The sequence below is a fragment of the Chamaea fasciata genome, unplaced genomic scaffold (assembly GCF_029207755.1).
Source record: "Chamaea fasciata isolate MVZ Bird 193981 ecotype frontalis unplaced genomic scaffold, bChaFas1.0.hap1 SCAF_19, whole genome shotgun sequence".
NCBI classification, from domain to species: Eukaryota; Metazoa; Chordata; class Aves; order Passeriformes; family Sylviidae; genus Chamaea; species Chamaea fasciata.
The window spans coordinates 1,185,998-1,210,545 of record NW_027094104.1 but is presented as its reverse complement, the minus strand read 5'-3'; the positions used below and the strand labels follow the sequence as shown (position 1 = coordinate 1,210,545).

The 24,548-nt window shown below is 41.8% G+C and overlaps 1 protein-coding gene across 2 annotated transcripts; it reads right to left on the bottom strand.

The window, feature by feature from the left end:
* Positions 1-51: 51 nt before the first annotated feature.
* Positions 52-23,834, bottom strand: TOM1L1 (target of myb1 like 1 membrane trafficking protein). Of its 2 annotated transcripts, XM_066200711.1 has the most exons (15): positions 23,564-23,829; positions 23,397-23,481; positions 21,164-21,242; positions 14,354-14,503; positions 13,976-14,095; positions 12,381-12,488; positions 11,689-11,805; positions 8,688-8,821; positions 6,253-6,313; positions 4,777-4,891; positions 3,925-4,021; positions 3,398-3,476; positions 2,459-2,546; positions 2,110-2,182; positions 52-1,173 (listed from the first exon to the last, which is right to left on the bottom strand). In XM_066200711.1, exons 1-15 carry the CDS (start codon positions 23,619-23,621, stop codon positions 1,113-1,115), a joined length of 1,425 nt encoding a protein of 474 aa, XP_066056808.1. In that variant the 5' UTR covers positions 23,622-23,829; the 3' UTR covers positions 52-1,112. The 2 variants fall into 2 exon arrangements, with proteins under 2 accessions (XP_066056808.1, XP_066056809.1); XM_066200712.1 differs by lacking the exon at positions 2,110-2,182 and having other exon boundaries at positions 23,564-23,834.
* Between the last annotated feature and the right edge of the window lie 714 nt (positions 23,835-24,548).

Sequence of the window (24,548 nt, the reverse complement as noted above, 5' to 3'; positions counted from 1 at the left end):
TTTATGTTTCAGGGAATACACAAATAGAGAAAAACTTGGAGGCGATGAGAGTTTACTTCTCAGTAAGCATTTGCTTTTATTTGGAATTTTATGCTACAAAAATTGCAAAAGCAGCTGAGAACTTCTTATCCCTTAAACAGTTAACATAAGGAATGTTTAAAATGCAGTTATTTCACAAAAATTAGCTTATCTAGTATGAACATGAACTAAGTTCTCAAATTTTGTATCAGCTATAAATACGGAGAACTGTACCTGTTAAAGTGCAGTTTATATTCAGCATTAAAATAGATAAGGCACTTACTAAAAGAAAACAGTTATTAACAGGATTAAACAACTTAATTAAAGTAAATGTGTAACTATTGCTCATCTGCATTGTAGATGATTAATTTTTCCTTCACCAGAACAATCTCTGCAGGCAGGAACATTGAAAGAAATAATTGATCCTCCCTCCAGTATTTACTGAGTAAATAAAAGTAACAACAACATAGGAACAAGCAGGTTTTTTTCTTGTTCTGTTAATTATGGATGACAGCACTTAATTATGGATGACCCAGCTTAGGTTCTTCCCAAGGCAAAAATCCAACTATACTGTAGGTTTTTATGAAGAAAGTAAAAAAGGAAAATCTGTATTAAGGATGAAGGAAAGTTAACACTGCACATCTTCAGACATCTATCAGGACGCCAATTCTAGAAAAAAAGTTTTAGATCTCAAAATCCTCTTACAGATTTCTAGGGAGATGAACATAGCAGTGAGGCCAGAAGAGAAACTGGATTCTGCAGTTCCTATGAATGTAATGTCTTTTTTGTTTACTTGTGCCAGGTGACAAGTGTTAATGTCATACACAGGTGAATTTAGAAGTCACATTTTACAGGCCCCCAAAATGCTTTAAAATAACCATGCAAGTGACCATGAAGAACACACAGCTGAACATTCAGGACAAATTGTTCAGGTGTAGAGCCAAGCAACTCTTCAACTTGCACACAGCTTAGTACTCCAACACTAATTACTGTGTCAAAATGCAAACCCTCTTCTGTTATTCACTTGTAGTTACAGGAAGCACTGCGCAGAACCAGCACCAGAGAGTGTTCAGGAAAGGATTCCACCTCCACCTTCAGTCTGTGTTCTTTTTAACTTCTGTCTTCAGCACAACATCAATCTCTTCATAAATAGCTCTGCAAGAGGAGGAGCAGGGTGACTCCTACATCACATTTCATTTTGACAAAAGGCACCAGGGAAATCCTGCCCGAAGTTTACAGTGTAGCTTCCCTTGCAGGATGCCCAGGTTTCCATGGAAACAGAGAGCCGACCCTGCTCTGATTGTCTGGTCGTACATTTAACAAGGAACCTCTGGACATTGTCACTTTTGATCAAACAAGTTTGGGAACAGGACTGCAAAACACAAATGGCAAGTGCACCACTGTGCAATTAACTGCACTATTAAAAAAAAAAAACCACCAAAAAAACAAAGGAAGCTTTGTTGAGATTTCCCTACCTCAAAACAGAATGGCTCCTTAGAAATAAGTTTTGTATAGATAGTTCAATTTTATTTTTTTTTTTTTTTTACAATTTACTGTTAGAAAGAGGGGTTCTGCCATCTGTTAGGTTTTGGAATAGTTTGCTGTCTCACTATTTTGGCCTTCTGGAGAAACACAACATCCATTCCCTTTATATTTAAATTAAGGATTTTTTTTCATATGCAGTAGGAAAACATTCTTTAAAAAACACAATTGGTATGAACAGGAATTCCTTTGGTTACCTTGTTCCAGAACTACCTATGCTGAAGTTCAAATAGCTTCCTCCAGCAGGATTCTGACCATATTTCCTTCATCTTTCTGTATCACTGAATAAGATTTTAGTAATTTTGATACAGCATTACTGCTCCATTTTTACAGATGCCAGTTAATGAGCATGCTACAGTTTATTCCCTAATTGGGTATGCCAGAAATATTGAAAGAAAACATACAAAATGCAGCCACTGTCATTTAAATCAATGCAGTCAGTCAGTTAACTCAGCCTAAGTAGAGAGGTCTCATTTTCCTCTCAGACGAAAAAGCCATTTTGCCTTTGATACCTCATAATTTTAAACTTCTATTTTATAAGTTACTTACTCAGTGGGAGCCAAGGGATCGAATTCCATTATCTCATAGTAATGAGGTGACTGTGACTTGTTCTTTGATGTAGCTGAAGAATAAGGACAGGCAGACACATCCAGATTTAAATGAGAATGAAAAGCATGATTACTGCATGTTTTTGGTGTCCTCCTGAAAGTAGCACATTATCTGCTATGGATTCAGCTGCTTTACATGCTAAAATAGACAGATGTGTAATAGAATCCATGAGCAACACGACTTTGTCAGTGTCTGTTGCTGTTCCTAGTCACCGACAGCCGCTATGTAAACGCCTTAAGTTCTAACAAGAAAATTAAACATGAAGGAGGTGATTTGCAGTATTTATTACCTGCTGGTGATGCTCCATTTGATGGCACAGTCTGTCCAGCCTGCAGACTTATTGGGTTCAGAGGCACTGGGCTCAAAAGAGTCGTCAACTAAGGACATCAAGAAAACAATGCATAAACAGATTGTTCTGTGAGAACTGGTTTGACCTAACTTACATAATTGCTGACTTATCTTTAAACACTCTGACTTCTGCAGGTAAAATTCCAAGGCCAACAGTTAGCAACCCAGTTAATCCTCATTCTCCACGCGACCTTCAAAGCAACATTTAGTGTTCTATAGCACATTAGTATAATTTACTTCTGGGTGACTTGTTCCACCACACAGATTCAAACATTTGCTTTTATTTGCAGTTTAAAATAAGGACTGTGCATATTTGTTTGGGGGCTGCTTCTCAACTTTTCTATTTCATACTGCCTTCATGACATTATCTCAAAGTCCCTTCAGATTCTTTCCATTCCTTCTGTCATGGGTGTTTATCTGCAGCATTACATTTGTCCTGCACTGTACTTAGGGTTTAAGTGATTTTTTGGTGGGCTGCATTTTTGTGGGGGCTTTGAGGTTTTTTGGGGTTTTTTTGTACGTTTCTTTTTAATATCTTATTTCAGAAAGAAAGTACACTAGAGTAACATCATGGCAACAGGAGGAGATCTCAGCTTGCTTTGCATTGCAACAAATTAAACACAAATAATAGAGCAAGTGCTTTCTGCAAATTCCCCTGGGATTGTGCTGCACCCAAGGAAACAGGCTTCCGCATTAGGATCTGCGGCAGCAAAAGAGGAAAGTTGACCTGGTTACCAAGCAGAATGTTCCCTGAGGTATGGAGAAGGGCCACAGAAGAGATCTTTGCATCGCACTTGGACAGCAGTTGGGGAAAATCCAGAAGTTCTCATTTGACAGCTGCCAGACAAGAATGATCATCCCACACATGAGTATTACTCACATTGCTATATGTGTTCACATTGCTATATGTGTGTCCAGCTGGGCTGCTTAAACTATTGTTTTGCGCTTCAGCTGCAAATCTAGGAGAGAGCAATACACTGAATGTAAGTAAGAAATTAACAAAACTGTTTATTCTGATTTTTCCATTATTTTTTTGGATGGTCTGTCTTTCCTGTGTGTCACAACTGAGAGCAGCATGGGCAGAAAGACCTGTGTCCCATGCACAGGAATTACAAGGACATCTCCTCTGTCTTGAGCTTTTTTACTGACCTGTTTCATGTTTCTCCTTTTCCCTGCTGAAAGTCAGGTACATTTATATCTACTTATGACAAAATAGTGATGCAGGCATAAGTGTATTTTGAACCCTCTCAATGTCTAGCACAGAGGGAATTTTCACTAGTTTTACTGGACTAATATGTAGAAGTAATAAATCTGTGTCCTTGGAGCTTCCTATATTCATGAGATGAATTACAGAGCACTAATACCCCGAAGGATCTGTTATCCATTCCTTGACAAGAGACCACTCACAAGGACTGAAGAGCTTTTGTAGGAGTTGCTGATTCCAGCTGTGGGTAAACTGATGGATGAGGCCTGGTTTTATCTTCAGGGTGTGCAGACAGGCCATCTGAAATTCAAAACGATAATTAATGGTAATATGAACATTATTATGCAAAAGTAGCTACTTGTATTTTGAACGCTAAAAGAGTAAAGTTTTTATTTGGAAGGCCTATAAGGAGTCTGAAATGAATTGCTGTTTATCACATGAAAGGCAAAATTTTAATGACTCTGAAAAGTCTTAGATCCAAGATATTCATCTCTGTATTTAGAGCATCAGCAGCGCTCTACACGATAGCTACCACTTAAAACTCTTACCACTATTTCTAAAGGATTAAAATGGAATTCTAGGGATGTACTCCCAGGTGGACATTCACACCTTTAGCTTTAATAAATGGATTTCCATAAAGCGGGTAAAGGAGCCGTTTCTGCAAACAGTAATTCAGGGTACCTGAAGCCAAGTCTTTGTAACGCTCCTGAAAAAACTCCTGTTTCTTCCTGCCAAGTCTACAGAACAAGCAGCTACCAGAGTGTTTTACAGGCCTCACCGCAGTAGAAAACAGAGCACGTGGTACTGCTCAAATCCATGTAAAAGGGGAAAAAGATTATTGTAAAAAAATTACAGGCAACCTCATAATACCTTGCAGTTTTGTTCCTGTGGGCATATTTCAGTTCTCCTTTTAGGAAAACTTAAGGAACATCCTTAAAGTCAAGGAGTATTTTTTGTTTTCTTTCTTATAAGGAACTTCTTGATTCCTCTACTAAGCTCCTGTGGGTTTGTTTTAGGGAATTAGAGTGGAAGGGAAAGGGGCATTCACCACTTACTTCCTGAAGGAGACACTGCAGGGTCACTTTGCACCACTGCAGACACAGAAGATGGAGAATCTATAGAGAGGCCAAGTAGATCACTTGAGGGAGCAGATGGCTGTTTCCTGTACAGCTTAACATTTGAAAAAGAATAAGTCATTTGGGGTCTTTTCCAGTGTTTTGTATTGTTAAGGAACTTGCACAGTTTTACACAAATTGCTGTTTTCACAAAATATAAACTTTTAAAAGCTTAGTGTGAGAAATTGGTAAGTATAAGAGAAGATCAGGACTCTGTGTGTGTGAAATATAGCTAATGAAACAAAATATGCATGTCAGCAAAGATCAATTTCAAAAAATAAAGAAAACCAGTTCTGAAGTAGAAAATAGAAAGGACTCAATTCTATAAAGCCATTCTGAACTTGTCCAGTTACAAGTTTCATATTTATTTTCTGATCCTGTACAATTCTTTTCATGCTACTTACTTCTGTTAAGGAGATTTGATATGTACTTAGGCGATAGATTTTTTTCCCCAGTCCCATTTTGGATAGAAAAAACAAATCAAACCCACAGTATTTCCTAGGACATGTAAAAGAGTTCCCTTCCTTTCTCCTGTGAATGTGTTGGAATTAAAAATGTAGCCAGCCAAAGGTTTACCAAAACCACACACTTGAATCGTGCAGGTTTGGTAACACCAGATGAAAAATAAGTAAATAAAAGATGACGCATTTTAAACTCAGAGTCTCCTTGATAATAAAAAAAATTCACAGACTGCACCATTTGGATTTCTAACTAACCCAACAGTGCATCCAGCAAGCAAAACCATCCACATACATAACAAGTATGTAGTAATAGTGGCTTTTCAAGGAAAACAAGACCATCTTCTACCTTTTTAATAATTGCCAGCAGTATCTCAGCATTCACAATGCATTTTTATGTCGAGTCCTGGATGACTGCAAAATTATGGCTTAGCAGAATGTGAAATGTGCAAAACTACTTTGGGCAATATAATTAACAACCATAATTATCAATCAATAAAGGACAGTCATTGAAGATTTGCTACAAGCCATTATTCACAATTCAGAAAAAGCTTTGAATCAGGAAAAAAAATCAATAGAAGAATTCTCAAAGTGCAGCAGTTCAGTCTCTAGCTAATTAAAAGGAAACAAATGAAAAGAACCTATGGTTTCTCATTTTTTGCATGGCGGATAATTGTGCTTAGCTAAAGAGGCAATAAACCGGAATGTGAATAGATCTTCTCTCTCATTTTTCATGCCCAGGGTTCCCTCCTAGATTTGACATTATTTGCTACTTTAGTAGTATGAATTTGCATGAAATTCTGCAAGTGAGACTTCAGAAAAATCAGTAATAGTGTCAGTCTGTTGTCTCCTCTCAACTAGAGAATAAAATCCTGTATGTATCAGAAGTATATTTTTCACAAGGAAGAGCAAAAGGAATGTTTGCAGTCCTGCAGTTCAAGAGTTCATCCTTAATTACCTCCTCCCGCTCCCGCTGTATCCTCTGGTTCTCCAGGAAACGAACTCTGTTCCGCGAGAACCTGTTGAAGGTGCAGAGTTAAATGTTCATTCTTACATCCCTGTAAGATGTGCTTCAGAAGAATATGAAACCAATTATAATCAACTTGTGATTCTCAAAAGACTCCAGAAGCACCAAACAAACACTCCAGATGCGGTCCCTGGGGCACTTGGTCTTTATGGGCAATCTGACTCCCATTCCAGGGCTGCAGTCCTGGTATCTCCTACACCAACACCAGCTGGTTTGTTCCTGGCCCCATGTTTGGAGACAGCCATCTGCTTGTTTCTGAACAAAACAAAGGCTCCTCTGACAGTGGTTTGTCTCTGTTCACACCAGGCAGGTGAACATCCACTGTGCCAAATCCAGCTCCTTCTGACCAGTACACTCCTCCAGGAAGTCCCAGGAAGCCTTCTGTCCTCAGAGTTCTGGGCATTCCCTCATGCCCTCCCAGGACAGACCGCACACCCATCCTGGCACACAGCCCTCTCATTAGTGCAGGCCTTTGCAATATTTTTTTTTTAAAAATGGAAACAAACAAACAAAATCTATCTGCATAAATACGTATGTTCTAGGAGTGATAAGAGTGCTACTGTGGGTCCAGAGCAGACCCACACAGATTACACTGAGCATCCAAAAGGTCACTGTGTTTCAGCACCAGGAGCCCTGAGTTGTGTGGAGATGTATAGACAGTTTATCCAACGGCATTTGCAATTCAGGGTCACTGTACTAGGGAGGTCCAGAAAAAGAGTATATATGCATGAAGAAACAGCAGGAAAAAACCTTTCCAACTGTAGAGAAGTAAGTATCTGAAATCCAGGAAGGACCAAGAAGCTGCAGAGACACTAGAGGGAGGCACTGTTACACACATGAGCTGTTGGTTGCACAGTAGAGATTGCTCTGGATTTAATTTGGATTTTACATTAATAATCAGAAACAGAAAATGCAGCACAACTCATCCTCCAACAACACACACAAAGTGAAACAGATGCAGCTCATTAAAATCAGTTGGCCCTTTACACACCACATTGTTCAGAGGGAGATCCAAAAAACAAATCTTCTGCAGCACAAAATTAACCAGATACATTTTTATACTGATCCACTCTGAAGTGCAATGGATCTGCACTCAGGAAGACCTGTACCACACAAACCAGAGCATTACATTACTAGAATACAGTAGTTTTCTGTCCAAAATAATCACTCTTTCCATGACCGTGTCTTTAGTGAGGAATCTGTTGAATTATATCCACAAGCTTCTATTCACAGTTTGAGGTTCCTGGCCTTCAGTATTCATCACTTGTAACAAAACCGCAAGCCCGCATCTGACTTCAGTGGATTTACACAAACGTTGAATAAAATTCTTTTTTTGCTTATTAAAAAGAAAAACCTCCTAAAGGAAGAAGTGAGCACATAGTTCTTTCAAGACAGCTGCTGTAAAATCCACCACCACTACAGTAGACAAGATTTAAGAGTAAATGAAAACTTAATGTTGTCATGATTAGGCCCAAAGTTTGTCCCTGACACTTAGAAGAATGAGTGATATTTTCAGCGCAGCACTCAAAAGATGATTAGAAAGAATAAATACTAAATTCTATAAATTTGCTAAATTTAATAAAGAACAGTTGCACTTGATGGATAATGATTACTAGAACACTTTTTAGCTGTGGAAGAGATCAACTTCTTAAGATGGAAGGGTATCTCCTGTTAAATCAGAGCACTCTCTATGAGTATACTTGTGATATTTTGGGGAACAACACTGGAATTTTAAGTTGAAAACTAATTTCAGTTTTGCCAGCATCCAGTCACGCTACCAGTGCTATAACAGACAAGTAACCCAGGATGTCAACAGGAGTACTGCTGTGCTTTCACGTGTGAAAGAAAGAAACATTTTCTGCTGTAGGACAAGCAGAACCGTATGTTTCAATCCAGCTGAGAACAGCAAGCAATTCTCCTATGCGTACAATGAGGCAGAAGGCTGCTCCATGGCCAATTCCTGCAGTAAAACTGTCAAAATTGTTTACAAAGGAGGACAAGTATTCTTTCCTGGAAGCACAGACACTTAACAGAGATAAGCACCAGCACCAAAGGATTTGTAGCAGCTGTTCACAAATTCACTGGACTCTGCCAAAAAGGGATGTCAAATTCCAAATTATTTTTGTGTGCCCCTATCTGATTTCCTGCCCATGCTGTTAACTTGCTTTACGCCACTAATGTTTCCTAAGTACTCTCCTGAACCATTTCTGAAGTGTTTAGGAGGCAGCAAATACATAATTTTCTCTTTTTGCAATCATATTTCTTTTCTGAATTTAAGGATAAAATCTGTCTCCATGGGGAGGTTCAACAAAAGTGCATTTATTCAGGTAGGATTCCAAATGTGAGAAGAGAGGCCCTGCACTTACCTTTCATGTCCCAGGAGGACATTATTCAGATCTTCATTTACTTGTATTAGCTCAACAACCACATCTTCATTCTCCACTGTCACCAACAATTCCATGATCCTCTCCTGCATCATCCGACAGGTCTTGTACAATTTCTGCCCGAGGCAAAGGAAGGAAAAAAAAATTAAAAACCCTAACTGTGGTCTCTCAATGTGTCAGTTCTGGAGATGAATGATAAGACACTCAAGCACTGCAGAATCACAGGTAGCATTCCTTAATTTACACAAACCACACGGGTACTAACCACTGCAAATAGAACAATGTCCATGTCTTTGATCTCTTCAATACCGGGGAACAACTCCCACCACTGCATCACTCCTGCACAACCCCTACATCTCGACCCACCTTCCTTTCTAAAGATATATGTGTCTCTAAAGCCTAAATTAAAAATTGCAAAATAACAAAGACCCCTCCTGGGTGATGTAGAGCCAATGTGATTTGATCCTGCTTGAAGCTGATTAAACTCAGCAGGATACTTGGACGTAATCCTGTTCAACGTCTGCCTGAAGAAAAGACAGTATTAGTCTAAAGGTCAGAAGCGCCCTGTGACAAGTCTCAAGCTCCAACTATTCGTTTAAGTGGGAAATCTGGATAAACTTAATCTATGGACTTTTGAGAAAGTAACACAAACCTTAGAGAATCAGCAGATAGGAGAATTATGAGAGTTTATTAAGCAGAATTTTGCATTATTGCCTGGTGAAGTGGAAGACAGTCTGTTTGTATTACTCCCCTCTGCAGATTTTGCATGTTCAAAGGAACAAATTCTTTAGCAACAGGAACTTTAACTCAGCCAACATTTTTTCTCTTTCACACTGCATTGGCAAATGCAGGCTGGCTCTGCTTAAAGAAACAAAACAAAAGGAGGGGGAGAATGACCCTATTTGCACACTACTATTCAGAAATTGCTTTGATACTCAATGTGATCTGATTTTTCCTTAAAAAAATACAATACTTCATCTAAGTCAATTATTTATTTTAAAAGAAATTTGCACCCCTTTGGTAAATCTGCGTCAGGATGGCAGAGTGCTGTACATTGCAGTACTGTATCATCACGGCCCAGGATAAAACACATAAAAATGGGTTCAGCCTAATATTTGTAACTACATTTAAAACCTTTGCAACTTCACATTTTACTACCTGATCCACATTTTAAAAAAAGTGTATTTCTTATGACTCCATTACACAGGCAAGTATCAACACTCAACAGAGAAGGAAATTGAGGCACTCGTTTCAGGCATGGATTTGCCTGAAAACTGGAGTTTCACATTGATGGAGTAGCAGCTGGAATAACAATCATCATTGATTCCAACACATCTGTCCTAATTCTTACCAGCTGCTGATCTGGACCCAAATTCCTGCACATCCATCCACTATCTGTTCACTATGTCTATTCACCATCCACTACAAAAGTTTGTTACTCTTCTTGGCTGATCCTAAACTATTCTTTAATTAGAATTATTGGCCAGCACATTATTTCCAGTGAAATATGATATCTTAAGCCTTGTCCAAAACAGGGTGGGGAAAGAGAGGAGCCTGGCCACTAATGAAGATAAAGAACAATAAACACATTACACAATGTGTAACAAGGCGGTGAAGTTCACCTTGTTACAGTTTTTATCAAGAGACGCCAGATAATCTGAAGGACTAAAATCAATGTCTCCAACTCACTCAAACTCTAAACAAGCAGCTCTTTCAATAAAGGATTTTGTTCTGTGACAACAAAAGTCCAATCCAAGCAATCCAGGTAGCGCCACAAACAAAAAGAGAACACTAAGCATTGTTCGAGGAACAGCCTGGCCATGCCTGATGTTTTACACCGCTCCGTGCACAGGCGAAAAGGAACAGAAAGAACAACAGTGAAAGGAATGAGTTTTCATTCACTCTCCCACATATGGGAACTCCACACCCTGTCCTCAACCTTTTGCCAACAATTTTATTACTGGGAGTGTCAATAAGAATCCACTGGTTTACTGTGGGCAGCTGAATCTGTGCCACAGCAGGAGACAAGAAATAAAAGACAAACTTTTTCTGTTTCCCAACCTTGTCATGGACTGGACAGCGATGGTCAAGCATAATTAACCAGTGTATTCTCTACAGCACCCAGTAAGGGTTCGTTGCACAGGAAAATTTCTACACTGGGCAGGAGAAGCGCACTCAAGGTTTGCAAAAATTAGATCCATTCTTCAAAACACTTAATGCGGCAAAACTGCCAAAAATGCTTCCTCACCGTAGCAGTTTGGGGGTAAGGTTAGAAACAGAAGGATGTGGTAAAAGCTTTTTAAGTTCTTGCAGACAACATGAAACTGAAGAGCTCCCATTAACATAGGTCACTATTGCAATGCTAAAGTAATCCTGTACTTTTAATTCCTAAACTGGAAAAGACAGCATAAGCACATAATATTACAGAAGGAGCATGTACAAGTTCACTGTCACCATCACTGGACTATTGCAATACACTTCCTTCAGGCTACACTTTAGGAGCACACGAATTCCTCTGTAGCACAGCAAGCTCCCAGCCTTTGAGGTCACACACAAAGCCAACGCTTCATATTCTTCACTGGCCCTCAGTCTGCCTCTAAGGACTGGTGATAATAAAGAGAGTCCTGCAAACTCCAGGACGGATATGAGAGTGACACTCTGTCATCATCTATTCTCCAGCTGGAATGTTCTCGGGGCTGTTTGACAGAACATGCTCAACAGAGAATGCTCCATTATGAAATTCCTTTGCCACTGGAATTCCCTAGAGCTTAAATTTGCATTGCCTGCTGTATTGTCCTTTCCTGACTATCGAGATGTCAAGGGAAGGTGAAGGAGATGAAAGAAAGCTGAGCAAAACGAGAGACGGAAACCTGTTGTTGGGTTCCATTTGTCAATCTGAATCCAGATGTTAAAAAACATAAATGACACTTTAAAAAGCAACTATAACCAAACCAATAGCCCCTATGAATGAATTATCATGTACCTGTAAAAGATTCATATCATCTGGATTTTCAGAGCCAGGAACATTTTCTTTCAGTATTGATGACATGACCCTCACATTCATTTTTGCCATATCCAGTTCACTGTATAGTTTCCCAATCTGTTGGAATTCAACAGGAGAATATTGTGTAGGTGAACAGAGCAAGCAGAATAATTCTTACCTCTAATATACACTTTCTTTCCCATTAGGTATGATATGGACTTAATTAGCATTATTTCACTCTGGTAACATGCCATGGAAATGAATGGAATTAGTTCAGCTTCTAAATGTGCACTCAAACTAAGACCCAAGCCTGATAGCACTACTTGTTTTCCTTGCAGTTCATCCCTCTCACTGATGTTACTGTTCCTCCTTTTAGTTACATACAGGACAAGCAGGAATGGAAGTGAACTGTCCCTTCCTTCCTGCTTTTTATAATAACCTCTTCATGCAAGCCTTATGTGAAAGCAAGTTTGGCTTTCTCGCTTATCTCTGAACAAGCTTTTATCAATTCCCGTAACAGCATTGTAAGATGTGACCAGATATCCACACACTCGAGCAGTAATTCCACAAACCTAAGAGCAGGAACCCAGAGGGAACTGAGGGTCCCTCCAGCAGCAGCCAGGCTGCACAAGTCACACACTCACAGCCCATTTCAGATGGACCCACCCTCCCCTAAACATGTAGTGCTGCACCTGCTCCGGAGTCAACAGCAACGTTGGGCCTGTGGGAAGAGGCAGGAAGGAACGTTTGGCAGGACTGACAGAGGATGGGGATGAGTTCTCACAAGGCCGGGGTGAAATCTGTGAAAACACAAAAGAAACACAGCTTGGGCTGGGAGAGGAACATATCTCAAACTACACAACAGGGCAGGAGCTTCCTCCTGATCAGTGCTCCCAGGAAATTCGTTGAGCAAGTCCTATTTACAAAAATAAATCTCATGCCTATTTTGTTATGAAATGAGGCCTGGATATCAAATATCTTTAGAAAGGGTTGGCAAGTAAGTTCCATCACAGGATAAAGTAGAAACGGCTCAAGAACAGGCTAGCAAAGAATAATTAACCCATCTAAGAGCAAAACATCCTTTCTCAGAGGGCCACTGCAATTTTGCAGTGAAGAACAGTTTGGAATGTGATCACGCTTGCAAGCAGTAGAAGGGCTGGAGGGCTGAGTCTGGGTCTCCACAGAAGGTAAAATACAAAAGTCTCCTGGACTGAAAAGCAGGAACAGTCTGAGAAAGCTTCACCTGCACTGCATCTGAACTGACTGCTAAAAATTTCTAATGTAAACCCCAGGCTGCATTACACATTACAAACCCTTCGCTTCCTGGAGACTGAGGTAAAAACCTGTGTTCAGGTCTGCTGAGACAAACAGAAGGTTTGCCACTGATTTTAACTGGCAAGTACATGAAATAGACAAAATAATCTCTAATGGAGTAAGTGAGGGAAAAATTAGTATCTATTGAGAGCGTTCTCCACACAGTTTGTTCAAACAACCTTTAAATACATAAGCTTTTGTGCACTCCACTATTCAACCGGCAGATCAAACTCAGGATAAATTGAAATTATTCCTGTCTGCACTGATTATAGAAATCTAGTTTTGTAACTGCAAGATTTCACGCAGTGATGGATGGCTTTCACACTGCCCAAATCTCTTGTGAAAATTCTTCTTAAAAAAAAAGAAATCTAGAAAGAATGGCATTAAACCATGTACCGTATTTTCAGGTGCGGTACAATGCCCAAGCCATACTTGTATTTAATGCCTAAATGCCACACAATACTACCTATGACATAGGCTTAAATAACACTTACTGTGCAAAGCTGGAGAGATACGCAGACAATAATCTTTTCTTATAGATTTCTACATCTCTCCATTTAATCTTCAAGATGGATGATGCTCATATTCTCAACAGTACACGTTTTTGTGAAAATCTTACTCATTTTTGTTGAGGCTTTCAGAAGCTGGCAAGTTTGGAGCACTAAGCACTCATTTATTTTGAAGTAAACAGCATGCACAAATCTTTTAAAGTCTCAAGATAGGGATGCTTCATTTCTGAGAACATACCCATGAATCTGTACTTGGAAATGAAATAAACTACTATATAGGTCAGGTTTCTTTGTTGTTACCTTAGCTGTTATAACTGAAACTGATTCCTGCTCACCTGCTTAAATAATCTGGTCATATTCTGCTGCCCTAAAGCATTTAAATAAAAAAACCCAGACCAAACACATCTTCTGTGTCCTATAAAATTAGCACATTCCATTTCTGAAGTGTCCTTGTATATCCTCACCTTAGATCCACCACTGCTGGTGTCAGAGGATGGAAACTCCACTCCTTTCTTCAGCAGTTCTATGTAAACTTCTTTTACTTCACTCACATCCACCATCCCTTGAAAACCTCGTGCCCAAACCTAGTTTCGAAATATCAGGGACAGTAACATAAATGGTTAGTCAGTGGTCAGACAAATGCTTTTAAAACTTGTGGTCCTGAAGACAGGTCGTTCCCTTCTTCCACTCTGGGTAACTCTATTCAGTGCAACAGGAACCACAACAGCCCCAGAGTTGAAGTCTGCTTTCAGAAGAGGTTCCCAGGATTTAAACAGGCTGCACAATTAAACATTTCCCACATGGCAGAGACACTGTGAACACTCAGTTTACTCTGGACTCACCATGATAAAGGTCAGGATTTTCTCCTGCATGTCAATGGGCAGATTGTATCTCGGGTTCAGCAGTTTCACCAGCTTGTCTTTGCAGAAATCCTTCTTCACAACTAAAGACTGGAATCTTGGGCCACAGTTCTCCATACACATCTCAAGCAGCTGCACACACAAAAAACCTTGTGTTACACAAAGAATAGGGGGGAAAAAACCCACAACTTGATGGCTTTTGTTTCTTTTTGTTTAATTTCTTTCAAGGAGTCAGAGGGAAGAGTAGGAATGGATATGAACAGAAAACTACTCACTAGAATGCTTGATGAAGTCACTAGGGAAACAGCAGCTCCCTGTGTGCTTTGTTACACCTGCACAGTCCAAAGGAGCTGTGCCAGCCAGAGTGACACTGTTTTTAAAAGAGGAGCATGGTCACACTTGTTTCTATGTCACAGCGCTTACTGAACATAAGGTACCTTAACAGCAGGATATCTGCCCACATCTTAAAAAAATTACTTGTATGGGTTCAGCAATGGAATTAATTCACTGCCTAGCACATAGGTACTCTGCTCTGACAGATTCTGAAGCTCTGCAAGAGAAGAAAATCAGACTACTAAATGCCTGTCCTCTAATCTGCCCTGCAAGTGAGAGACTAATGATAAAATAGGAAAGAACAAATTCACCAACTTGGAGCACAATTTCTGCATGCGCTTCAAAGGTCACATAGATTTGAAACAGATGAACTGAAATGTTCCAATTGTCAGATTCATCTTCATGAAGGAACTCTACTTCCAAAATGCTGCATCAAATGCTTGGAGCAGGATCCCTGCAAGCACCACGCCTGCCCCATCAAACACAGCAGGATGTGGTAAGGACATAATACTTCTCCCTTGTACATCTGCAGGTGGCTGATTACAATTCCCATTTTGTAGAAGAGATGTCAAAAACTGCCATTACATCCCAGTCACCTGGGACTTGACATGAAACTGGGGGCAATCAGATCAGGCGCAGAATCAGAAACAGAACTCATCTTGCCTGGCCCAAATTTGAAGATGGATCATGACCCACAAAGGGAAAAATGGTCACTCCTGTACTTCTTTCTCTTCAGTTGTAGCTTCATTTTCCCTCCCAACATAAGAGGGAAGATAGAAAGGTGAAAGAAAAAGGCTGACATTAACAAAAGGCTTCAAAATTTCATGCGTTTTGAGACAAAACTTCCTCTGAATCATGTGACAGGACACATTCTCAAAAGGATACAGGTATTTAAAGGGATGATATTGTGATCTTGATAAAAGTAGGTTCAATATATTTTCCTATTCAGAGCAGACTACATTCACTGAATGAAATCATTTTAGTAACTCATTTTCTAGCCTCAAGACTCAGGGATTTTTCTCTCAGTGAGGTCAGAAACTTACAGGAGAACAGGTTTAGGACCGGAAGAAAATGTATTGCCAAAATGAAAACAGGGTAGAATAGAGAGACACTGGCAGACTGCCGTGCAAAAAGCCAACTGAAAAATAATTACAAAAACATCTTGGCTCAAAACATTACTTTTCATAGAGAGTACATGAAACATATGCTAATAAGCCAAGTCATTTGCCTGTGCAGTACTTCAAAGATGCTTTGTGTAAAATATTTTCAACCCGGTGCATGGGAAACTTGTTATACTCCTCCCTATTATTAATTCCCTACTTAGGGGACTGAGTATTTACCTGCTGAATGAAAGTACTGAACTGATGGTCTGGATCCTCCACTCAATTATGCCAGCCCAGCCCACTCACTCAGGGTAAAACTAAGCTGGTATAAGAGAAATAAGAATTTGACTCAATTATTTTTAACTGGACTATTCATGAACAAGCCACTTTCATGCTAATAACACCTTTCATTAGAATTTCAATATGAGTATTTATCGTGCAAATAGGACTCCAGTGCAAATGGGATTTCATAGTCCCAAGCACTGGAAGGAACAGATCCAAGCTGGCCAAGCCAACCACTGCTCCACACATTACAATGGAAACTCAGCAGAAACATGTTTGAATAAAGAAACTGGCAAATTAACTTCAATCAGACCATTAAGCTCCCTGTCAATGGCAAACAGGATGTGAGAAGTGTTGGAATCGACAGAGCTGCTGTGTTCCAGGATAACTGATCTCGGAGATCTGCACTGAGCAAAAAACGCAAACTGTGCAATCCAAGGCCTCTGCTTCACAGGACTGAATCACAGAACTAAAATGATGAAAGGCATCTACAGAGAGGTGAAGCCAAAATGTGAAGCAGAAACAAAAAATGGGAGAAGTTGGTGAGTACAGCAGAAAGTCAGCTACGTTCCTCATCAACAGAGGCCTCACTCAGATTTCAGGACTCACTGCACATCTAAAGCAGCCAGGTTTGGTCCATAAAGCTGAGCAATGGGCGCAGCTTACGAGGGACACATCTCAGACCCAAGGTGGCTGCAAGACAACCCAGATGAACAGTTTGCTTCTTCAAATTTCTGACTCAAGGGGAGCAAACCATTAATCCATCTCCAGGATTACACTGCACTGAACACATCCTGCTGCCTGCCCAACTGAGGTTTGGAACTGCAAGATGTTGTTTCCAAGCCCAGCATTTAAACCAAACCGGTATGAGCAGCTCTTTCAGCTGCCACTCACCAATTACAGTGCAGGGGCTGGGTACACTTGATCAAAGTTCAGCACTCCAAAAACACTGAATTTTCAGAAGTCTTGTGTTTTCCAGATTTCACATTTCAAACACTGAGATTTGGATTTCTTTTGCCCCCACTCAGTGTCCTCTTCCTCTTTCTCACCATATACCATAGAGTATAATAAAGTAGAGTAATGCTCTTTTAATTGAAGAGCTGGAGGACTCTGTCATGCTTTTGTCTTTGTGAAATGTTAATTTAACAAACTAAAATCTGAAGGCCACATGTGCCATGCTACATTTTTTCTGTATCAGAAAAAAAAATACACAATTAAAAGGAAAAGTGAAAATATTCTTAGGAAAAAAATACCTGTCAAAAATTAATTCTAAGACAATACTGAATGGCTTATGTTGGAAGGGACCTTCAAGATCAACTAGCTCCAATTCCCCTGCTATTCACTAGATCAGGTTGCTAAGAGCCTCATCCAACCTGGACTTGAACATTTCCAGGGATGGGGCATCCACAGTTTCTCTGGGAAAATGACTTCCTGTAAAATATTTTCCAACAATGTAATACAGAAGTGAAACAGTAATTTAATCTTAAATTTCTGCCCACTGCTTTGAATGCAGGAGTGATAGGGACAAATTCAGTAAAGAATTTCTCCATGTGCTGTTCAGTTCCTAAGACCTTACAGGTATCAGAACTGGGGCACTGTTGGAGAAGATGAATCAGGGAGACCTTATAAATATGATTGCTTAGCAAAAGATTCTGAAAATATGAAACCTATGATCGAAATAGAAATGGAAGCTTACTTTGAGTTGTAGGATACCGAGTCTTAGTTACTATATAACCTGAAAACAATAGCCTAGCTAGCTGAAGAAGAATCCCTTTTGATGGAATGATACCCTTCTGCTAGCTAAGGAACCCAAGGTCAATGTAGCAAAACAGAAAAGTCTAAAGAGTAGTTTTTAGAGTTTAAAATATAACACATTATGGTAATGTAGTAGTTCTTATAGACTATATGTAGATTCTATAGGATTTTGTGTCTTGTATTGGTTGGTCACTGTAAATTAGGTTCTTCTTACAATGCATTGTATTTTCTTTTGTGATGAATATTCTCTCTCTCTCTCCGCTCTGCTCTTACCTCTCCTGCTCTGATCCTGGCTCGCTCTTACCTCTGCTCTTTCACTCTCTTATCTCATATCCCTGCTCTCTCTTTTTCCTTGCTGCCTCGCTCCTTTCTCTCTCAACTTTTACCCCCTTGTTCATTCTCCCTCTCTCTCTGGGACTTCCCTCCAGCCGAGGTTGGTGGCTGAAGGCAAGGCCCTCTCTACCCACGACACCCTTGCAATAAAACCACGTATTCTAGAATATCTCAGGGCAGCAGAATTCCTTCTCCCTGCCATCCACAGATGATCCTACAGGGCACTGAAGCAAATGCTTTACAAAACCAAGGGAGATCTATGCAGGCAACTGAACAGCTGTTTCAGTACTCATTACATAAACAAAATTCATGTATCTAAAGTCTACCAGCAATAAAAAGTCAAGTAACACACACACAGTCTGTTGGATTCTTGCCTGAAAGGTCTAATCCTTTCCACTGATTGCACAACCACCAGTGCCAGCCCTGATCTCTCAGTGTTATCAAAGGCTGGGCATGAGGCAACTCCATGGCCTGACACAAACACCTTCATCCACGTGACTCCACAGGATCTTCAGCAGCTCGGAGCACCTGAAGCCAAGCCGCAGCCAGCACATTAACCAGCTGGCACTCAGCCTTCCTCCTCCAAGTAAATAAAGCCTCATCCAAGAGCGAGGAGGAGGAACACACTGCTGAGATTTAACCCATCTCAGGAACAGAATCAGGGCTAACATGTGCAGTTGAGCTGCTTCCATGAAGATTTTCACACTCCACTCTGTGCGTATCCTCTGGGAATGAGGAGCCTCCTTAAGCGGCTTCATTAGAAACACTAAATTCAAGGATGTCAAGGTTGAATAGATAGAAGTGGATGAAAGTGCACTTTGAAAGAAATGTGATTTGTAGATCCTTCTTAGTTTTATCTAATGTAGGTGGGAGAGACAATTTGATGTAGAGCCTAAAAAGCTAGAAGAACACATTTACTGTAACCAATACAGGCACTAACAGTTCATCCAAAAAAACCCCTTATTTTTGCAAAACCCTGGGAGGAAAATAATTTTGAAGATATGAGAGTTGCACAGGGAGGGAAGGGCTTGTGTTTCAGGAATTGAAAATGATTTCTTTTTTTCCATTTGCAATCAGTTGCTGTTGTCATCTAAGCATTTCAAAATGGAAAACAGGAACAATTTCATTAAGGCAATTAAGAAGATAAAAACAGAAGATACAGCACATAGGAAGACTGATGTGGGAAAGGTAAAAGCCACACATGGCCAGCAATGAGGTCATCAAAGGAAAGATTTTACACATGCTGAAATTTTGGCAGTACTGGTGAAAAAAAAAGAATAAAAAGAAAAAAGGAAGAAAAAGGAAAAAAGGCAGAGGGAGAGGCAAAGCATAAAAGATCTTACTTAAGAACTAAAACCGTAAAGAGAGAGAGAGTTAGAGGAAAGGCTGAAAGTTTTCCAATTTAAAAAAAGAGGAAAGAAGATTAAAGAATACAGGGAACAGAAATCTGCAAACAGAAACCAGCAGCTGGGCCAAGAGGATGTGACTGCCTGACAGGCAAGTTACAGGTGTGCAGGGGAGTGGGTGAGGACAGAGAAAGGGGCTGGAACAGGACAAGAATTGCAATCCCATCTGAACCTGCTGCAGGCTCCATCTGCAATACAGTGAACTTCCAGGTCAGTGTGATAAAGTTCTTCCTTGGACAGACCTGGAACAAGATCCTTCTCTCACTTTTACGCACTCAAAAGCTAAGCTATAATGTCACCTTGGGTATATCTGCACTGTAAATACCCAAGGAACAGCTCCCAAACCTAAACCCTGGGTTATCAGCAGACTGTGCCAGATTATCAGAACAGGCCCTTGCTGCACAAGGGCTGCAGGAGACAGACCTGATACAGGGAATGCAGGTACATTGAAAACTCAGTGCTTCCATTATGCAAACACAAAGAACACACAAAAATGTGACTCATGAGACAGTGGAGGAGGAAACCAGGGAAGAAGTGTGGAAATGGAGTGAGCTGAAGGTCTGCATTGACACGTTTAACAATTATCTGCATCTCTAACTTGTCAGGAGACATTTGGGCAATTGCTAAGCGACCTACAATTTGGCACTATCCATCACCCATCTTCCTTAATCACTTCTCAGCATGTCTTGATATAGATAATGATTTTGCACAACAAATACCAAACCCATGAGTAATAGTACTCAGTGATGCAGACAGGCCTCTAAAACCTCAAAAAAGGAAATAGTGAAGAAAATACTCCTAGCCAATTAACAAAAGGCTAAAATCCTCAAGAACTTAAAATACAGAATATATGAGTCTTGCCACAGTTGCACTATTGGTAGTCAAGAGTAATCCAAGTCAGAAACTCAGGATTTAGGACAGTGTTAGAACTTCCTGCATTAACATACTCCAGTAAATCTTAAATTGACTGAAATCACAACAGCTCCCCAAGCCCTGGGGCAGTTCAGGACCACTGTCAGATTCTAGAAGCCACATTATGTCAAGTGAGGATATTCCCAGACACTCCAACCTTTAGCTGTAACACCTGAATTTCACACAGCTCTCCCTCGTTTAACTCACCACGGTTACCTTTTCCTTCAAGTTTATCATTTATATGCGATAACATTTCCTTTCACCATACACATATCATACATTCCACCATGCTGCACACTGTGCTTAGTTTTACCAAGATGAGCACCACAAGGTGAGTAATAGAATGGTCAAATGTAGCTTTTATGTAATTTCCTAACCTCTGTGTCTTTTACAAACAGGTGGGGCACTCACAGAAGGACAGTCACTGGAGTGAGTAAGAATTATCCCACCTCTACACAGATCAAGTCAGCTCCCCCCCCCCCCCCCCAATCTGCATCATCCAGGAGTCCATGGAATGCCAGCAAACCATCTGATCTGCACTGTACACACAAACAACAAAGACTGAAAACATCCTGGAGAGTTGTGTCAGGGATAATTTGCATGCCACCTTATCGTTTAGACTGTTTACCTTCTTAGTGTCTAATTAATATAAACATAGCTGTACTTACAGACAAGGTAAGCCTGATCTCCTTGTGGTTACAGTTTTTTGAAAGCTTCTTCTTCAGTGCTTTAACTGCATCTTTAGGCCTGTGACAAGAAGTGGAAGAGGAAAAAGTTACCAGTGAAGTTTTCTAGTTCATAACTTCATCCAAGAACCAAAAATACCAGCCTGAGATATGGGACCAAATCCACCCCAGTGTTTACACCCACATAAAACCAGAGCAATTGCCCCATTGATTTCAGCAAAATCTCTTCAGCACTGAAGTAGAGCAACAAAGCAGTAAATCAGGTTTGTTACTGCAGACTGCGCATTACGCCAGAGACTTGTGCAGAGAAATAAAGTTATTCTCCTCGGCGAAGTCTGCTCCAAAATGATATTTTTCCACTGTTGTAAATAGAGTAACTTATCTAGCTTTAATTGCCATGAAAGGAAATATCAATTGCAAGAGTTGAGTGGTAGTTTTCATGTATGATGCAATTAGAAAATACTCTCCTGGGAATGCTGTCAGGAGTAGGGGTGTCATGGATAACTTCCAATCTTTTAATTGCAGGATGCACTTAACTCATCTGAGTAATTACCCCGGATGGATGGACAACCCACTTCAGCCCAGAGATAGGGGCATTTCTAGCCCAGCCATTTTCATTTCTATATATACACCCCGTATCGTTTAACTATCTGTGTAGGAGGAAAAGGGAAGATAGTATCAAGGTTATCACATGTGGGAAGAAGTTTTGCCTCATTAGTATGGACTAACTATAGTGTACAATTATTAGGGCCAGCCCAAAGCTCATGATCAACATAAACAAGATGTCCTAAGGTCTCTTTAGGATCTCTCTAGAATCTAAGATGGAACAATAGGCCCAAATACAATGTTTCACTAAAAAGAAAAAAAATAAATCTTTGTTGAAAGCATTTCAAAGTCAATGAAATTAAGTGGTGTTTACCATTACTGCATGTCTTAGTTTGATGAGATATATACTCCATAGAAAAGGAAGACATTTCTCTATTTTTCTTAATCATATGTCATACCCAGGCACATCAGTCGAGCACCAGGTGACAGATGGGAGCACGAGAGTAGAGAAGTTTCCCTTGCTGAGAGCTGTACTACAATCCCACTCCTGCTTGCTTCCCTCACTGAAGCATCTGGAAATGCTCTGGTCAGGAGCTGGATATTGCATTAAAATAACCATTTGCCTAATTAGATACAGAAGTTCTGCTGCTCCTACTATGCTGTTACAAACTGTGACTAGTAGTAGCTGCCTAGGAGGAAGTTACAATGAGTTCCTCAGCAAGCCTAAGCCCTGCACAAGAGGAAACAGTTTATTAAATAAAGGCTCTGTTGCATGGAAACTTTACATAAAAACTAACACTGAGGGTCAAAGCATGCTGTTGCTTATGGCAATAACCAGAAGGAAGTAATTATTATTGACATTCCAAGCACTAAGAGCCACGGGTGAGAGTGTGGAATCCAAAACAACAAGAGGAAAGAAAAGTTGATACAGACAAAAAAGACACCTTTGCAGAAAGTAAGACATATCTCATTGTCCTGGAAAAGACTCTTCAGGTAGTGCTAAAATATACCACTGCTAGAATGAGTTCTAGCAATGCTATGCTATGCAATGGCAGATACTACACGAGAACAAGTTTCCTTTTTCCCCCTTTTTACAGGCGGAAACAAGGAAGCTCAGAGCAGCAAGTGGCTGGACAAACCTGGATGTGGCCACTCAGTGCAAGAGACCAGCTCAGTCCTGGGAGCCCTGAGTACACAACTGGATGGGATGGATCCCACTGCACAGGATCCCAGTCCGTGCTTCCCCCTGGCTGCGGCACAGCCTGGCAGAGACACTGCACGGTGGGGAACTCGAAGGCAAAAGGTAAGAGTTTTAAATAGCGTTGTAGGCACCCAAGTGCCCAAAGCCTTTTTCCAGGTAGGTTTGCAGAGCACAGGGGTACCCGTTCAGCCCGACGAGCAGTACAGGCTGTACAAAACATGCCAGACTCAGATGAGAAACCTTTGTCACCACCTTTCTCTAGCGTGTGTCTATGGGGAAGAACCCCGAGCCTAATCCCTAAAATCCCGCGCCAGGCAAACCTTTTCCTTAGGAACCAAAGCTATCTGCTCCCTGCGCTATTTCGTTTCGGGTCACTCCACACCAGCTCCGGCTGCTCGATGTCGCCCTGCCCTCGAGCGACGCCGCGGCCGCCTCCGCGCCCCGCCGCCCCCCGGCCCGCTGGCTCACCCCTCCTCCGTGGCGTTGATCACGTCGCAGATGTGCATGAACTGTCCCCACTCCTCCGTCTGCAGCGAGCCGAGCGTCGCCCGCTCTGAAAGGCCAAGGGGAGCCGGGGGTCAGCGCTCGGCGGGGACAGACGGGGCGGCGCGGGGGCACCGCTCGAGGCTACTCACCGACCAGGCTGCCCACGGCGGTGCCGAACGGGTCCCTCGGAGCCTTCCCGAAAGCCATGGCCGCTGCCGGCAGCGTCCCGCGGGCTCTGCGGGGCGGCAGCCCCAGCCCCAGCCCCGCCGCCGGATCCGGCCGCTCCCTCCCGCCCCGCCGGGCGCTCCCTTCCTGCTCTCGGGCGGGGCCGCCTCCAGGTGTTGCCGCGGCCCCTCTAACCCGATCCCGGCACCGCCCCACCCCGGCGGGGCCGGGTCCCACGCGGGCATCCCCCGGGGAAGGGCTCTCCCGGACACCCACCGGGGCTGGGCTCCCCCCCGGGCATCCTCTGGGGTCGGGTTCTCCCCGACAGCCGCCGGGGCACGGCAGCGATGCCCGCGGGGCGAGCTCCCCCCGAGCGCGGGATCAGCGGCGCCTCGGGGCGGGCCGGGGGCTCCGGCAGAGCCGCACGGACGGGTCAGCCCCTCGCCCCGGCCCGGACCCAAAGCTCCCACTGACATCCCTCAGTCACGCAGCCGCGGGCTCGTTTTCCTGCCCCTTGGCCAGAATTTAACCTCCGAGCCCTCCGCTCAAAGGCAGCGGCGGCTCAGCTGGCTCCCGGAATGGGATTTCACAACTGAATCCACGAGGAACTTGGCGTTTCGTGAGGCAAAGCTCAGAAATACTCTCAGAACTCCTTCTGCTGCCGGTACCACGCTGCACCCGTGTGCAGACACAGTTTAAACCTCTGCACCCACCGCTACACAGCCCCCAGGGCTGCCCCCGCTCCTGCACCCTCCCTAGAGGTGCTCAGACACCTGTGTTCTTTTCTGATCCACACATTTAAAATGAATACACGCAGAGATCTCAAAGAAACTGGGGGGAAAAAATTCCCAACGGTGCCTCCAAGTTACATTCATAAAGTCATCCTTTGTGTTGTGCAGGAACCACTAGCACGTTCCTGCTGCCACACACACCTGTGGGACTTTCTTGCTACGATTACTGTTAACGACT

Excerpts from the sequence above, each read along its gene's own strand:
- TOM1L1 (XM_066200711.1), bottom strand. The coding sequence starts at position 23,621 with ATGGCTTTCGGGAAGGCTCCGAGGGACCCGTTCGGCACCGCCGTGGGC. Across the intron at positions 14,504-21,163 it reads AGATCAGGCTTACCTTGTCT|CTGCTTGAGATGTGTATGGA; the intron begins GTAAGTACAGCT and ends TTGTGTGTGCAG. Across the intron at positions 3,477-3,924 it reads ACAAAAGCTCTTCAGTCCTT|ATTTGCAGCTGAAGCGCAAA; the intron begins GTGAGTGGTCTC and ends GCTCTCTCCTAG.